General features: G+C 28.0%; 2 protein-coding genes across 4 annotated transcripts; one reads left to right on the top strand and one right to left on the bottom strand.

Moving 5' to 3' along the window:
• Positions 1 to 1,399: 1,399 nt before the first annotated feature.
• Positions 1,400 to 5,470, top strand: Dbp21E2 (putative ATP-dependent RNA helicase Dbp21E2). Its single transcript, XM_015516071.2, has 12 exons — positions 1,400 to 1,710; positions 1,943 to 2,080; positions 2,164 to 2,310; positions 2,379 to 2,492; positions 2,555 to 2,755; positions 2,858 to 3,008; positions 3,071 to 3,177; positions 3,293 to 3,391; positions 3,471 to 3,628; positions 4,077 to 4,260; positions 5,023 to 5,175; positions 5,270 to 5,470. Exons 1-12 carry the CDS (start codon positions 1,576 to 1,578, stop codon positions 5,381 to 5,383), a joined length of 1,701 nt encoding a protein of 566 aa, XP_015371557.2. The 5' UTR covers positions 1,400 to 1,575; the 3' UTR covers positions 5,384 to 5,470.
• A 2,434-nt stretch (positions 5,471 to 7,904) lies between these two features.
• On the bottom strand, positions 7,905 to 17,147 carry Akt (AKT serine/threonine protein kinase). Of its 3 annotated transcripts, XM_015516080.2 has the most exons (10): positions 16,896 to 17,147; positions 15,800 to 15,950; positions 15,471 to 15,705; positions 12,393 to 12,582; positions 12,120 to 12,317; positions 11,845 to 12,036; positions 11,498 to 11,764; positions 11,273 to 11,437; positions 10,887 to 11,132; positions 7,905 to 8,153 (listed from the first exon to the last, which is right to left on the bottom strand). In XM_015516080.2, exons 2-9 carry the CDS (start codon positions 15,888 to 15,890, stop codon positions 10,902 to 10,904), a joined length of 1,569 nt encoding a protein of 522 aa, XP_015371566.1. In that variant the 5' UTR covers positions 15,891 to 15,950; positions 16,896 to 17,147; the 3' UTR covers positions 7,905 to 8,153; positions 10,887 to 10,901. The 3 variants fall into 3 exon arrangements, with proteins under 3 accessions (XP_015371566.1, XP_015371565.1, XP_015371567.1); XM_015516079.2 differs by lacking the exon at positions 7,905 to 8,153 and having other exon boundaries at positions 10,197 to 11,132; XM_015516081.2 differs by lacking the exons at positions 7,905 to 8,153; positions 16,896 to 17,147 and adding an exon at positions 16,029 to 16,763 and having other exon boundaries at positions 10,197 to 11,132.
• Positions 17,148 to 19,096: the final 1,949 nt, after the last annotated feature.

Here is a 19,096-nt window from a genome sequence, read left to right as displayed (position 1 = left end):
ATTATTTAATTATATAACAAATAAAACTACTGTCAAAAAATTGACATTTATATAAGAAGTGGCAACAAAATTAGCACCAATTGCTGATTGAACGCAAAACATTATGACATTTTCATACGCCTCTAATATTAGAACGTCAGCTGAATATATCTATTATCCCCCGAAGTGCAATAATATTAATACAGCCATAATGCCATGTACCCATATGGACGATATGGCAATATCCCATAACGTTGATAAAGTGCTCACTTTTGAGTCTCGACATTGCCTGACATTTTGTAAAACTTTTTTATGTGTGTGTCGTGTGTGTAATGTGGGTGTTTCCCTTACATTTTAATCCATAAACCTTACCTTCGAATTATTATTTACATAGTTGTATTATAATCCACAGATGAACTTACTATGCGATTTGGGAATACGATTCCAGTAATATCTCGTTCCAAGTCTCAATAATCAGTATTCAGTATTTCCTCGTTGGAAAATAGTTTCTAATATTACAAAGTTTGATGACATCACGTAAAAGATCTCATGGCGGTTAACGCGATGAACATACAAATGTATGGTAAACAATCAATAGATAATAAATAGGCACTATTTTATAATATTATATATACAATTTACCATTATTTCATAAATGACATTAATAAAGAGAGAAATCAAATGGAGCGAATACTTACGTATTCCGAATACAAAATAAACGTATTCTTTGCAAGACTGGATGTATCGCTCATTATTATATTTTTATTCATATTTCACAGATTTCTAGTATTATGACGCCTATCTGGTCTCTACGACCGATTATTGTAGACTCTCAAAATAATAATTAGTAATTACATACCTACTATTTTTGCCAAGTAGAATTGTAGAAACCAGGAAGTCCATTAAGCACTCGCTCTGTACCAGTGTGTGTGTGTCACCTAGCCCCGCATTTGTATGCTGCAGCTGATATCTACTGACTACTGAGCAAAGTAACTACAAAACAAAACCTTTTGCTGTGTTTTCTAATCTCAACGATTAGTTAATGCAAAGAAAACTAACTAAACAATCGTCCATGTCCCAAGACTTATAACTTTTACCATATGAAAAAAAAATATACACAATGTTAGCGAAATATCCAAATCATAGACAGCCACAAAAGCATACTTATTTATTTGTGGCCTATATAGACACAAATGGTTAATTTTACTAATTTTAGCATACATTGGCAAATGTATAAATATGACATGAAAAATTAATAAAAAATAAAAAATATTTAGAAACAATCATAATATCTTATCACCACAGAAAAAATCACCGTGAACACGTGCTGAGCCCATAGACATAATATTATATAGTATATGATCTAAGTACTGAGCGTTATCAGTTATCACTGTTATTTATTTGGGAATCATATCATACTATCATAATTCCTACTATTCCTACTTAGTAGTTTAGTACTTTCCTAGACAAATTTTTCCGATCTTGCAATAGTTTGGATAATTGACTTCATCAAATTTGGGTTTCCATCCAGCATTAAAAATGTGTTAATACACAATAAAGTAAAAGAACGTTCACCCCAGTTTATTTTTGTTTGAAATGGCACTTCACGCTCGTTCTATTAGATTCGGTTTACAGAGGATTTGTTTGGCACCTGTATCGTTTCGATACAACACACACGCCGTATGGCGTTTCAGTTCGGGATTTAACGATGTCTCTAAATGTGCCCCAAACGTGAGTGATTTTAATTATTTTATCGAAATGTGTATTAAGTTGTGTACATTTTCACAGACCAATAAGTTAAAATTTAACCAATCTGATCAATCAAAAATTTACCATATATTTGTTTTTACTGTTGACTTCTCATTTAACTGTCATGTGTAATACTTTATACTTGCCCTGAACTAATGATAACATTTAGTTTTAAAATTAAAATAATAAATACAAATTTATTTTAATCTTACAGGCACGATACTTGAGCTCAAATAATGAAAAAGTTATCGATCTTAGTTATTCCGACATTGATCCAGTATATGTACCGATTAAGAAAGAAATAGTTGATGAACAAGATTTACATGAAGAAGATCAGCATTCAATAAATTCTGTTTGTTTTCCATGATTAGCCATAACAGTTTAATCAATAAAAAAAATGTATTAAATTCAATTTTAGGTTATTATTGGTTTTAGGATATTGTTATTAAATGTAAAAGAAAACATTTAAATCATGAGAGGAATCAGAAATATGATAAGTTTAAAGAAATTCCACTTGTATCAAAAGGATGGAAGAACAAAAAGGCTAAAGATGATTATTTTACTATTCATATTTATAATGATGTAAGTTATTTTTTTATTAACATTTATATAATACTGTTTTATGTATTTTAATTTATTTTTGAAACTAGGATTATTTGCCTCAAAGTAGAAAGAGCTTGTATGAATTTAATAACACCGGATTATCTCAACCTATTCTTAATATTTTAAAACAACACAAAATCACTATTCCCTCACAAATTCAAGTAAACCATTTTAACCCTTTCATTAAACCAGTTAAAGTATCAAATCATATTATTTTTTTCAGGCTCTTGGAATCCCATCAATACTAAGAGGAACTAACACTTTGCTTGCTGCTGAAACTGGTTGTGGTAAAACATTAGCATACTTGACACCAATAATTCAACAAATATTAGCATATAAAGAAAGAGTAAAATTTAAAAATCAGTTTAACAGCCCGTTAGCCTTAGTTATTGTACCTGGCAGAGAATTAGCTGATCAAATTGGAGTATGTTTAGTGTCTATATCATATTTAATAGATGGAACAGTTTCAAAATTATAAATTTTGTTAAATGACAACTATATTTTAATTAAAATCTTTTAACTATAGGAGATTGCCAATTGGTTTACTGATGATTTACCATTGAATGTGAAAGTAATTACTGGTGGACACACAAAAAGGCAGATAGTTAATCCAGTTTTTGAGGACAATGATATAATTATTGCTACATTAGGAGCGCTGAGCAAATTAACCAACACTGGTATGATGTTTAAGCCTAATTTTTTATCAGATAAAACACATTGATTGTATTATTTATTTTAGGCATATACTCAATGCGTTATGTACGTCATGTTGTACTAGATGAAGCCGATACTTTAATGGATGATAGTTTCAATGAATTAATGACTCATTTCTTATCTAGATTTCAAGTACAGATAATTTTTTATTTACTTTTTAATTATTTAAAACCATATGCCTATATTTTAATATACCTATTTAATTATTTATCAATGTCATAAATAATTTTTATGTTTATGTTAACAGTTTAAAGGCCATAATGAAAGTTCTAATTTGACTCAATTATTGTTGGTTAGTGCCACAATGCCAACAAGTCTATCCGATATATTGGGTGATATAATCGACGTAATATTATTATGACGTGATATGTTACATAAATTGTAAAAGTAGTCGAGTATTGAATTTTCTCAATTATAATTTTTAGATTGACAGTTTGAACAAGATAAAAACGGACAAATTACATGCCATTCTTCCTCATGTTCAACAAAGATTTATTAAAACTAATCTGGGCGAAAAACCATCAAATTTGTTGTTACATGCAAAAAAACTCTCTAAAAGCAATACTCCAACAATAATATTTTGGTATCTTATTTGATAAGTATATAGTTAAAGTATACTATTATTTATTTTAGTCAAAACTATGATCGCGTGAAATACTTGAGAAAAGTTTTTATAACAGAAGATCAAAAGTATTTCAAATGTCGTAACATTTTTATATTTTAATAATAGTTTTGTATTGATCAATTAGGTACAAAAGTTGGATGTTTTTATTTTTAGAAAGCATCTGGTATTATTGGAAAATAAATATTCATAAATGTTATCACTATTCATTTGATAACTTATTTAATCCAAAACTTTTTAAGTCTTAAATATTTAAAACTAAACTACTCACTATTATTATTAGTGTCATTGATTGGCATTGAAATATCAATGTAAAACTTTCTTGACAAATGTACATAAAAAATTACACATTTCTCATACTATTTCTAATCTATTAAAATAAATGATTATTAAATGGTTATTGTTATAGTAATAAATCAAGTACCTGTGATTGGGCTACTATGTTTTTAAATGAAAATGGCATCAAGGCAATAAACTTACATGGAGACATGCCATACGAAATTAGACTTGGAAAATTTAAAAAATACCAAGATGCTGAAGTTAACATTTTGGTTAGCACAGATGTGGGATCCAGAGGATTAAATACAATTAGAGTAATTTGGTTATATATTTTATAGGAAATGTCTATTGTACGAAAAAACTTCAATATAACGATCACCGAATGGACTGTAAATTATAATCACTATTTAGAGTTAGTTGTCCTAAAAAGGCGACTGTTAATATAAGTGCAATACTTCCAGATTATCACTATAATAAGGCCATGCATAAATAAAAATAAAATATATCAAAGATATAAATAATTTGGAGTTCTTAAAAAATTTATTTCTAATATAATATAATAAATGAAGTAATTTACTACGTACAATTTAAAATTTAAAATGTAGTTACACAAAATTAATGTATTAATTTGTTCAAAATTAATTTCTGCAGTTTTTACAAAATTAAAACCATTTACTTGACTTTTTGATGACTGTAAACATTTTCTTTTTCTCCATCACAGTTTGCCATCATAGAAATTACACACTTAAAAACACTTTCAACTGACATTGAACACTAATGAAATATGATATTATACAATTTCATGACAGTAAAAAATCATTGCGTTTTGTTAAAATTTGTTGAGATAAATAATTTGACGAAAATAACAAAAAATTTCTATTTTGGATACTTATATTTTTACCATTATTTAAAGTACCTGTTATATAGATGTGTCAATGTATTTTCCCTTATTACACTTGGTAGGACCAAAAAAAAAAAAAAATTACTGTTACATAGAGCCACAGAGGTGACTGTTAATGGAAGTTTTTTTACCGTACTTACTTAAATATAAGTTATAATATCAATGTGGTTTTCAGACTAAGCATATTATAAACTATGACTTTCCTACCTATATTGCTGATTATATTCATCGATGTGGGCGTACTGGACGTTTAAATGCTGGTACAGATGGCAAAGTCACAAATTATATCAGTACAAATAATGATACTGAATTGGTCCAAAAAATTGAAGTAATTTCTACAGTTGTAAATTAAATAAAAACAAAATTTTTACTTATACATTCTAATGAACTTCTGAATAATTTTTGTTGTATTTGTTTTATAGTTGGCTGCACGCACTATGAAATCTTTACCGAATGTCAATGGCAATATAACTAAAATACGAAGATTCTACATATTAAACAAACTGGAAAACAAAGCAGCCAAAAAATTAGATTAATTAATTATCAAATAAACAATATTTATTATTTTTTGTATTTTATATTAAACACGTTGATAACATTATAATTAAATGTGATATAAATGACACAGTATTGTTATAATAACCTAATAATAGTTTCTCATTGTTTTGAGTATCTTTTCACGAATTGTCAACTATAGTTCTATGGACTATTGCAGAATTTCAGTCAGAAATTATTTCATAGTCCTGGAGAAATTATAACCATTAATTACAAATATTTGATCCAACTTTAATATAAAAAAAATACAGTTGATATTGTATGATAAAGAACTGTTAGATCCAACCTCGAGGTTAGCGACCGGAGCTAGTAGCTGTTAAGAGTCACTACTTGTTATATTTTAAAACATTTTAAGACTTCAAATAGCGATAACTCTGGAAATAAGTTAATCGCCTAGTTAACCAAAGCTTTTTTGCCAATGAATGGTCAAAAAAATGGATGTCCTGTAATATAGCTAACGATTTACACTGTCGATATTTAATCTATTCTGTGATAGTAGGTAGTATCTATGAGGTACCTACCTTATGAGAATGGTACTTCAATTATTTTTCAAATAACAAGTTTATATTTTACTGCAAATAAAAATGTTTTGTATTCAAACTGGATTTCGTGAACTCAAACTTAATTTTTTTCATTCTATTCAAACTGTATTCTTATACACCCACTTATCAACAAATTTTTTCACATCATTTTTTTTATAGTTGTGTCATAATTTAATCATTACCAATTGTTTCATTGTTATTTCCTTCATCATTTTAATACTAGCTAAAAACATACAGACTTTTATTGTACATATTTGAATGATAAACAATTAATTATCATTTTTCTGTATACTTTCTTAATACTAATTTTGTTATGTATATATATACTTTATTGATGTAATCAATGGTAAAAGTATTCGATTTTTGTGAAGAAAACATAGTCATGTGTAAGCCAAACCCTAAATGGGTGATAAAATGAAGTAAGCACTTCTTGGGTCTCAAAAAGAAACATAGACACTTTAAGCGTACAAAATGTAGTGCCAAATAGTTAAGAAGTTTTTAAGTCTATAAGCCCTAAATAAACGTACATTTATGTTATGTAAAGAGAGATTTAAAATTTAAATTTAACATATCTATCTTACTTTTGTTCTCTCTAAGTACTAATACTTAATAGTATCATATAATGAAAATTAATGTGATAATTTAATAATATTAATGAAAAAAATAACATAGGTCCATAATACTATTCTAATTTACTTTCTAATTTTCACTTAAGCAAATCCACTTTACTGCATTTTTAAGTCTAATGTTTTTATCATTCTTTTACTAGTTTTATTACTATTTAGTATTTATTAAGCCAATTAATAGTTGATCATCCGTAATCTGTTGAGGATCCAAAACAAGATTTTACCCTTTTAAGTGAAAACTTTCATTAGACACATTACCTAATAAGTGGAAGTTTTAATAATTTTATGTAGGTACTTACCTTTAAATTTTTCTTAAAATATGTTTCTGGAAGTTGTTTGTTCAAGTATATCCATTAAAATAATTGAATTCAAATTAGGTTGAAAAACTATTTACTTATTTCACTGTTTATTGTTTAAGTAGGTAATGATTTGGTAAAAGTAAATTTAGAAGGAATTTACAATACATTAATTTTAAAAAAATATGCAGAGAATAGTAGAAAAAAAATATGTTGTCTAATTTTCATGGAGGTCACTTTAAATTATAATAATGAATGATATACAGTGTATTAAGAAATATATCTATATCTAACCTATATCTAGAAAGTTGGAAATAGTTTTACGCCTGTATTTATGCATATTCATATATGTACAACATGACTTTTGCTTGAACTAAATTAGTTATTTAATGGTATACCTAAACTCAAGCAAGCAAGCCACAGCAGATGACTACCACTAGTATCACTAGTAGGTGAGATCTATAATAATTCTATATGAATCATACAGTAATATGATAGGTGATGGGCAGTGGCGCCGAGAACATGATTCAAGTCTAATTCACCTAATTTAGTGGGTGGGTGTCTGATGGTGTCAGCCTAATATAGGTAACTGTTGTATTTAATATCAACAGATAATATATTTAATATAATATAGTGTCAACCAGGTTAGTTTAGGTTAAAAGGTAAAAGTTATGATTTTATCAAGTAAAAAAAAAAAATATGAGAATTATGATTATGTTACCACCTCAACTTGGGTGGTTCATTAAAATGATTTTTGCCAGACCATTTTTATACTAGTTCATCACCACTGGTGACGGGTACTGAACATTGATGTGTGTCACACAATTTTCAATATATTTTTATTTTTTTGATGCATGGAGAAGTGGAAGCAAAGATTGTTATAGTATCAGGAATAATTAACAACCACCAATGATTGTAAATTTTTAACAATCGAGACATTCCTGAATTTTGGTTTTGCTATTATTTTTGCATTAAACATTGAGAAGTTTGGATAATTCACAATAAGTATATTGACAGGAAATTACTTGGAAATGCACGTTTGTAGAGTTTAGAATTATATTTGTAGATTTTGCTTTCTAAAACCATCTAAACACACAAGTACAAAAAAAAAAAAAACATTTACTAATCTAATGATAATAATATGTCTAAATAATTATCTTACATTTTTAGGTCTTATAAACATCAAAAATTCAAAAATTTTACATTTAAGAAAAAAAAAACATACAATAGTTATAGTTCCCATCGATGCCTTATAAATATAGTACCAATTTTTTTATGATCCAGAACCTGTGTAGGTAAAAACACCATTATTAGATAAGAAAACTAAAAAAAATAAAAATAAATATCCCGCTGTATGTTAACTTTAAAAAAATCATAATATTCTATTTATAACAATGATTTTACAACTTACTAATAAATAATAGTAGTTATGCGAAAAAATTTCACAAAGATAAAACTTATATAATTAATAGTGTTCTCTACTTTATATAAATAGAAATTATTGGTAAATGTAATTTGTTTTTTGAGGTAACAATTTTTTTCCTTGGCATTTCTCTTGTGTGAATCAAAAATATTTCCTTTTTTTTTAAATATGATTTAAAAATTAATTAATGACACTTGGGGAAAATATTTTAAAGAAAAAAAAATAAGAATTTAAAAATTATTGTTGAATGTGCAAAATATTAAAACAATATTATCTAAAATAATAGTTCCATAATTGCAAAAAATTCAAGTTATTCTATTATAAGTCGGTTAATTCAGCTGTTTCAGATCTGAATATAATAATAAACAGTTATAAAGAAAATTAGGAACACATATTATATACGCCAGTACACAAGTATTGACGAAACAGCTGCATATTGTGCACCATTGAGCATTATTGTAACAAATTGAATTATTTTTTTTTCATACTATGTATAGTAAAAATAAATTTGTTGTTATAAGTATCAAATGAAATTCGGATTTTTTTTAAAAAAATGTATGAATGGTACAGCGAGGTAATTTTAGCATCTTTGCACTACAATCCAAAAAATGATTTTGGGACAAAAGGCAAATAGTAATTCTCATCTGAAATGCCTTAATACCTTGCATTTTTAAATCGGTTTGTTGCCATGATGTATTGAATGTTAAATCAATTTATTGTTAACACATTTAGTGTATAAACAAAATTATTGTTAAATTCTATTAGCATCAAATTATTAAATTGATAATTGGTATGCCAATATTGAGTTTATTATATAAAATAGTCATAAGCATTATTATATCATAATGTGCTCAATAATTATTGAATTAATATTTAAACTTTTCTACATAAACCAAAAATTACGGTCGGAATTACAAATAATACTTTCTTAAATAATGTTTAATTTTGTAATACGAAAATAAAGATAAATTCTCAATCAAAAGTTATTTTCACTTGTCAGTATTTAACTAAAAAAAATTATAAATGTTTTTTATATTTGTTTTCGTTGATAAAATATGAGGGATATTACACATAGATACCAAATAATAGCTTTAGACTTTCCTAACAAGATTTTAATTCTGTAGGCAGTTAACTTATGTTAGTTAAAATTATTAATATTAATATTTGTAATCATAGAGGTAAGACGGTTTTTAAGTTTAATTAGTGTTCACTCACTGATACTTAATATAATATTGATGTTAATTTGATTATTAATTGTTTTTATAGTTATTAAATTTAATAATAAGTCCACAATATGAGATACTTAAATATTTTTAAACAGACTTAAAGACAAAAATAATTTATGTCCAAAATGTAAGCTGTAACAGTAATGTTTTTGATTTTTAATAATGTATGTATTAAAAACAATTAAATGTAAAAGGAAACTGATGTGGTAGGTACTCATTTAAAATGTGTATGAAAATAGAGTATGCACCCAAATAATGGTTCATATTTCAAAATGATGTAAATTAATTAATTATTATAAAAACATTAAATACTGATTCAGTTTAAATCGTTTTTAAATAACTAGAATACGTGATGATAATGAACTTAATTTAAAAAATACATATTCATTTGTAATCTGTTCTAAAAGAAAAATATTTCTATAATTTAAAAAAAATTCTTGCTAACAACTTTGATTAGATTTATTGAAAAACATTTTTTCTAGTTTTGTTCTTCAAAATTAACTATTTACTGTTAGAAAAAAACAATATTTTTTCCAAAAAGTAAAATCAATTTATTTTCTTTAAAATTGATTACTTAATATTATGCATAAACATTCATAAACAGTTTTAAAAATAACAATTTCATTTATGAAATACGGAATTTGAATGGTACTTGGTTTAAAATGATTATTCGACAATAAGTTCAAATAAAGTGTAAAGGCTATATTACAAAATATAATTCATAATGTATAATTATATAAAAACTTGATTGCAAGCCTTTTAAATAGTTTCTAGAGTACAAATCCCGCTTGTATACATTTTCTACCTACAATTTTTCCCAATCACACTCCCTTATAACCCAACACAACTATCTCTAGAGCTTGCTATGATGTAAAATTAAGACAAACAGTAAATACCACATCGAAAACATAAAAAAAAAATAAATACTTTATAATTTTAAAGGATAAAAATATATCCTGCACATACAAGGGAGGCCGGTAAAATGTTTTTAGAATAAATTTTCAACAATATGTACACAAAACAAACACTTTCAACAAGAAAGAAAAAAAAAATAATAATAATTGAAAAAAAACAGCAATAATTTATAATAAACAGCTACATACAGAAAAAAAAATAATGAAAAATTCTATAAATACTGAACGACTTTTTATAAGAGTGACTTTTTGAGTGTTATATAAGTTTCAATAAGTATTTGACCAACGATCAAAAAAAAAAAAAAAATTCACTAGTTCAAAACATTGTATAGTATTAATATAATTTATATACAGAAAATAGCCTAATGTCAAAAAGAAAAAATATGAAGAGTAAAGTCAGTTTATCGTTTGTAGTAAATTAATTAATTGTTAATCAATATTTTACAGAATCACTTACATATTTTTATTTTGTTCACGTATGACTAAAACACGAACTGGCACTAATTGATATTGATCCAGCTAAGTCTTGGTAGCTGAATTGTGGGAAGTATGGTTGGGATTGTTCCATTTCTTCAGCAATGCTATTGAGGTGATGCGATGATAAGTCAGGTGGAGTAAGTTCGACAGATTCTCCAGTAAATTCTGAGTCGAAATATCGCGTGTCTGTGTCTGATGATACCTGAGGTTGGAATGGTGGAGGAATCTAAAACAAATGATATTTTTTGGTTAATTCTAATAATATAAATTTATAACGAAATATTATTATTATTTATTAATTTTAAACAGAATCAAAAAATTAGATTTATATTATTTTAATGAGTTTAAAATAATAATTTCTATTACCTTTTTTTGTTCCAAATCCAACCAATTAATACTACTAAAGAAAACATGACTCATGATTTCTTGGGCATCATCAGGACCTCCGCCCAATCGCTTTTTGGGATCTTTGATTAAAAGGCCAGTAAGCAAACTTTTTGCAGCAGAAGAGAGTCCTCTTGGAAATCGTACCTAAATGATAGTTAAAAATATTTAATACAAAAAAAATTACTATAACAATATATTACATACGGATTCCATTAAAATCAGAGTGAACAATTTGTCATGATCTTTGTTATAAAATGGTAACCTTCCACACATCATTTCATACATGACTACTCCGATTCCCCACCAATCAACAGCCCGACCATAATCTAAATCTTCTAACACCTCAGGAGCCAAGTATTCAGGGGTGCCACAGAATGTTTTGGTTGTTGACCCATAAGTGATATCTTCTTTACACAATCCAAAGTCAGCTATTTTAATGTGACCATCTTTATCTAGTAGTAAATTTTCAAGCTAAAAAAATATCAAATATTAAGTAAGAACTCAACAATTATAAATCAGAACAATATTTAAAAATATATATATATATTTACTTTTAAATCCCTGTAAATAATTCCTTGGGAGTGTAAGTAACCTAAAGCAGATATAATTTCAGCTCCATAAAAACGAGTTCTATCTTCAGTAAACACACGTTCTCTTGACAAATGGAAGAACAGTTCACCGCCATTTACATACTCCATAACAAAACATAATCTATCTGCAGTTTGAAATGAGTACTTCAATGACTATTAAATAAACAGAATTAAACAATAAATATAAGTAAAATTAAAAACAAATTTGAAATAAAATTCCAAAAATTATTAATTACTATTAGAAAAGGATGACTAGTAGTGCGGAGAACCCTGTTTTCAGTTAGCGTATGAGCAACTTCATCTTTTTGGATAATAACTTCTTTTTTAAGAATTTTGATAGCATATAAATGACCTGTAGCTTTTTCTCGGCATAAAATCACTTTTCCAAATGTACCTTTTCCAAGTACTTTAAGAAACTCAAAGTTCTCAAGAGTCTAAAATAAAAAATATGAATAAAAAATACAATATTCATGTATTTTAATTTCTTTAATTCCTATAGATATACATACCACTTTTCGTTTTCCAGTAGATTTACTTGAAGATGTTCCTTGAACAGAAAATTTAGCACTGAAGTCATCTGAACTAGGTCCTGACATTGTGCTTGACATGCTAGTCGAATGAGAAACACCTTCCATTTCAACTTCATCAACATCAGACAAACGTTCTGATACACCTTTAATGGCAGTCATCCATTCTTCTCTAAAAATGTAAATATTTTTAGATTATATCAACTGACAATCACACCATACAAAGATTTAAGAAAATTGTTTTATAATTTTATGTTATTATATATTTATAAAAATTGTTAGCAAAAAATGTAATTTTTAAGGGTCTAACATTTACTAGTTATCCATTGAATTTAATTTATCGATTATTAAATAAATAATAATTATAAAATACATTTGAAATAAAAATAGACGGGAATCATTTAATACTGTTGTCTATGCATTAACTTCAATTTAAAACTAATTTTTAAAGATAATAATTCCAATTCGACCAACCAATTTATGTTAATTGTAGCAGAATATAATTATTATGTTACGCATGTGTTGATGTTATTAATTTCTTAGATACCTATTAAATATTGACTAACATCATAATTCAAGTTGTTTATTTATTTTAAACTGATACATCATAGACATAAGAACATGTTGTACCAAATTTTATGAATATGAAGGGTTACTAATATTGAATGCTATCTACTCACTAGAAAAATACTTTTTTGTAGTTTTCTAATATTAATTTCAATTAAGATCTTCAGGGCAATAGTATTAAAAAAGGATCATTTTAGTGTTAGGTACTCAAAAAACCAACATCTCACAATATAAATTTGTTCAGTATTCATAAATATACAATACAGCAAGTTAGCACATTGTATTTTCATACTAAATATAGCTGATAATAATTCCGAGTGTAACATATTCCCTTCCATAAAAATATATGAGTATACTAATGCAAATTATTTAGAATTAAAGTAAAAACAAATATTAAAATTAATTTTTTAATAAATAATTGTATATTTAGGTCTAACAAAAAAAGAATAATCCTAAGAATGAAAACAAAATATTATAATGAAAAAAATAATATATTGACCATGTGTTTGTGGAAATTTGAATCTCTTATGCTCCATGTTTACTAACACCATGACCTCTACAATTGTTTGTAATTATTTTGGATAACAAATTATGTACTTTGAAACTATTTTCTACTTAAAAGTTTTGTAGGAAGGTAGTAAAATATAAAGCATTTAATACGCTTGGTAATATGACAAATAGGGTCATTATAAGATAAAAACTACCTAGTATTTTCATCTGACCTTTGATGTATAGTAAGATGATGAATGATGATAGTATATATTATATACATACAAAAATTAATATTCATACATTCAAAATAGATATGATATTATAGTGGGCAGACTAAAATAAATAAATAAGAGTTAATTTATCAAAAAATGTATAATATTTATGTATATGTTCACCTGAATGGCAAAACATATAATTAAATGCATAATTATTTGTAAATATAACTAAATAAGGTTAGTTAAGCTTATAAACCTAATACTTTAATACTTGAATAAGAAATGATGAAATAAAATTATTGAGATATGCAAACAATCATATATAAGCTACTAAGTTGGATTTAAATAACTTCTTATATTTATGAAATTGTTAAATCTAAATAGCAAGTAAGTAATATCATTGTAATTGTATTTTTACTCATAAGACATTTTTTAAATTTTGTTTTTGGTATATTAATTAATATTTGTGTGGAATGAAGTTTGTTTTAGAATTTTAAAAAAAAAATGCCTGTTTAAAACATATACTATACTAAATTACATTTGATCCAAAATAACGACTTCCTTTTATAATAGTCATAGGTTAACTGTTAACCTCTAGCTTATCACTTATTTATTTATGGATAAACATATGGTTTGTTTTAATTGAAAAAAATAAATTATTTTTAATGTGGTTTTTATTAAAATATTTTCATAAAATTATGAATGGTTTTTATTTTTTAACATGCAGATATCATTATTTAGAAGTCATGAAAATTGCGGGACCAAAGTTCTAATATAACAAAATTTTAATATTTTAAATTGTATTAGGTATAACTGCAGAATTCTAGCAGTTATCAAACAAAATAGGTACCTAAATGAACCTGTATATAACTTTCGACACATCCAAATTTATTTATATTTGGAATACTTCATTAATTTAACAAATGATTAGCCAAATTTATGCTTATAGTAATTCGCATCATCATTTATTTCTATAATAAAAGTATGGCTGAATTATAAGAGTTAAATATAGCTTATGTAAATTTATAACCCATTTTTGGATAAGCAACTATTAGTTGTTTGCATTTTTATTTTCCCTTCAATCTAATTTCAACTTTTTACAAAAAATAAAAAACCAATAAACCAAGTAACAAAATAAAACATTTCACACTAGGAGAGTAATTTGCATAATTACTAATTAGCTGCAAATAGTATACAGTATATGTAACTATACTTGTGTAAGGTTTTAACTTTAAATATAAATGTTGATTTATATACAACCAGTAAGGGTACTAACTAGTCTCGCAAATTCAGTTGCTCATAATATAAGGCTATAAGCTAAAAATTATTAATATCATACAATTTAAATATTGAATTTATATAGAATATATGATTCTGTTTAAAAACACTTGTATTTGATAGATGAAGCTCATGGGTGGAAAATAAATTTAATTAAGTTAAACAATTAGTATAAATTTATGAAACATAATATGCATATAAAAATTTTGAGTTTAAATGTTAAAATGCTCGCATTGATACTTATTCAAATTTTATAATTTTCAACGCACTATATAACTATAGTGACTATGTTACTTATTTATTAAGTAAGCAAGAACTTTCAGTACCTTTACATATAAGTACTCAAAATTAGCTATATTTACATTCAGATAGCTACCTTGATAAAAACCACATTCTTTAGGTGTAATAGTTTGTTTAGGAATACTAGAATACTAACTATGAGTATATTGTTAAAAAATTATATTTCATTGATAGATGAAAAGATGGATGTTTGTAAGATAATACTAACCTTTCTTTATCAGAAGACACATGAAATGTTCGTTCAATAACAGTCGTCCATTGCAATCCTCGAATTGTGAATGTGTATGGTTTGGGACGATCAACACTCATTATTTGACATCTCTTTACAGTGAAATTGTTGAGTGGTTCAGTCATTGGACCTTCAGGCTTGTTTCTGTAGCCCATGAGTGAACCATCAGCAAACAGTATAAAATACCTGGATCTCCAGTTTTTAATATGTTCGCCTATAATACACAATGTTGGTAGTAATTTGAAAATAGCAATAGAGTATGAGCACTTAAAGAGTGTAGGAGGGTTGGCTACCACAATAACACTAACCTCGTTTGAACAGCCACCCCTCTTTAACTATAGATGACTGGCTGGACGACAGTGGCAATGGGTTGCAAATGGACTGCAGTACGTCGGCCATGGTTACAAGATAGATTACAAATCAACGGTTGCAAAAATGACTTTAGCTATGTCAGATCATCTAGAACCAAACCATTAAATGAGCACAAACGAGATCCCATCGAAAACAATATAAAACATTAAATTGCAGACAACTAACAACAAATGCGACAGTTGGAAGGCAACACGAGACTTTTGGGTGTACATGAAGAATTTCTACTATGGATAAAATCGTTGTCGTCGTCAATTGGGGAAGGAGAAGGAAGACTAGACTTCTACCAGGAGGAAGGAAATATACCCGATAGGAGTCTGTTTTGAGAAACCGTAAGGGAAAAAGTTGTCGTCGTAATGCTACAGGATCAGTTTTTCAGCACAAAGGACGCGGCGCATTAGGACGTCGCAGAAAGCATGATCAAAGCGTGTCTCGGGTTCCAGAGTCACGGTCGTGTACTATAATATTATCGTCGTAGTATTATACTAGTATCGTATTCGCAAAAACGCGCACGCGTGTGCAACGCGTGTGTGAGTGCGCTCGTACAACGAATGTTCGATTGGGATAGGCTCGAAAGCGGCGGCGACGGCGGCGATCGAGGAAAACGACATGCGATCGTGATCGAAGGGGCCTGGAACGCGGATTGGTATCCAGTCGTCGTCGGGATACGGTAAATCGATGCGAGCGTTATGATGGTTGCCTGATCGTATGTTTTGCAACGGGCGCGCGGACAGAGAAGATCGTGTCTGGGCAACGAAATTTTACGAACGGCGGCGGTTGTCGACGTACGGTATGCGTGTCCGGGCGAGCCACATCACAATTCACAATATTATGCCTTATGCGTTTCCGAATCGAATTCCAGATCCGCGTCCGTGCCGTGCGACGACAATCGTACTCGTTTCGGCAATACGGCGGCTGATGTAACCGCTGACGATTCGCACGCGCACGCCTTGTGAGATTCCGGCGATTCCGCCTCCCGCCAGACGGTATTGCATTAATAATATAATACATACGTGTTCATGTTAAATGTCTTACTTTGATGATATTTCCTATAGTTACTGACTCGAGACACGCGCTCGGGGACTGCCGATGCTGGAATTCCTTAAATGTTCGTCTCACGTCGTCGACGCCACTGCCATATTATTTGCGATCCGTTTTTACTTATAACGTTATGTTTTATTATTTATTTATTTTTGTTATTATTATTATTAACGCACTGGGTTTGTTGTTGTTTTTTTATCGCCATTCAGTAATCGGCAGCGGACGTAGACTAGGGCGGCGGCGGCGAACGATTTACACACTCATACATACACGTACACACGTACACACACACGCGCGTGCGAGCGCGCGCCGAGGGAGGATTGAACTTTACAGTGTCGCCGGGCGCCGTTTCCCCGTTGCTGACGGCGCGCGCACGCACTGTCTGACAACAGCTGTCGCACGTCCGATTAATGGGTATGCCACGCGCCGCCATCGTTTGAAAACGATTGATTGCCGACGGGTTTTTAACGACAATGACGAACGCACGAAAATCGAAATTCACCTGTTTTTTCATAAGATGTCAATATGCGAAAATATAAACACCAAAATCTGAGCTAAAATAATAATAATAATATCTATTGGCCAAAAGAAAAATACAATTTCAATAAGTATCATATTGATTATATACATAATTTGGTTAGATGGCCCACCTCACCACTGAGGATAACCTCTTATCGGTGATGATGGAGTACTATTAAGAGCTAAGTTAGTATATATTCATAATTTTATAATATTTTAGATATTTTGTAAAAAATTGCGTCATATCTGACTATAATTCAAAAGCCTAAATAGACATATCTGTACAACTATATTAATAAAAGCATAAATTGCAATCAATATATAAATAAAATTTAAAAAAGTACATAAAAAATTGAATAGATAAATAAATAAATAGACTATATTATATAGGTACATTGATATATTAATACATAGGGTGTAGGTAACTAGTATTATTTAACAACCATAATTAAATACTGTAATAGTCTACTTCACTATAACGCAAGACACATATTATTATTTTAATTAATATGTTTATGACATAAACATAAACATGGCATGTTTATAATCTTCTGTTTTTCATGATGGTAAAAAAAAAAATAACAACAGTTATCATTATTATCTATATTGCTATATTTATACTCAATACTCGCATATACCATTTAGGAGATCGTAATAAAAAAATAACTTCACAACGTAAATCCCGATACAACCCCATTGTACAATATTGTCCGATTTTCTAAATCACGTTTTAAATTCTATACTATTGGGCAACAAAATATTTTTTCATCGGTCAACAAGATCATTATGGAAGAGCATGCTGGTCGCTCTACCACGACGTACAGTATTAGCGTATTCAATAACTTTGTTTTGATGCATTTTCACTAAATATTTTATTTACATTGACTTCAAGAAGAAAATCAATATAGTTAATCCTGGTGTTTATGTATAAACATGTATACATGAAAATGCTTGAAGATTCTGCTTAGGTATGTTTTTTATAACTCGTTGAAATCTTATCTTAATGACTTTATAACAGATAATATAATTTATAGTCAAAGCATTTGGCACAAATTTATCAGTCATTCTAGCCCTGTCCAATGTGGACCATCAACTCACATCTACCATATGGGCCAAAGCCCTACTTTAATAATATTGAATAAGCGTAAAACAAAATGTAGGAAATGTTTGGAGGGCTATCGACATTTTTTTTTTTTTTTTTTGATGAAGCGAGGGCTTAGTACCTTAAGGTGTACTACATTTAAATAAATATTGGGTAATGACTTTCACAAGAAAACCATCAGTAAATTTCGTACAGAAAATTATATTTTACTATTTAAGAGCTACCAAATAGTACTAGATCTTTCACTGTTATTCTGTGATCTTAGTTTCAAACTATTTAGGTAGTAGTTGTTATCCATAATTGTTGTACATTGAAATTATATGTTATAGTGCACTAAACATTTTGTCATGCAAATAACTTACTATACGGTAAATGAGGTTAAACAAAAAATAACGTTATTCTTCAGTCATTAATGTTAAATTTACAAAATACATAAAAAGGACGCAATTATTGCTAAAAACCATACATTTAAATGCATCCCAGTGGGATGATCCCACATAATAATAATAAAAAATTTGAAACATGATGTAGTTATTATTTAAAATTTATAACTGTAGGTAAGCGCGTAAGCTAA

This window comes from Diuraphis noxia, unplaced genomic scaffold (genome assembly GCF_037042655.1).
Source record: "Diuraphis noxia isolate RWA-SAM2 unplaced genomic scaffold, SU_Dnox_SAM2 contig0004, whole genome shotgun sequence".
NCBI lineage: Eukaryota > Metazoa > Arthropoda > Insecta > Hemiptera > Aphididae > Diuraphis > Diuraphis noxia.
The sequence above is the reverse complement of the archived record's forward strand: the minus strand, read 5'-3'. Positions and strand labels throughout refer to the sequence as shown.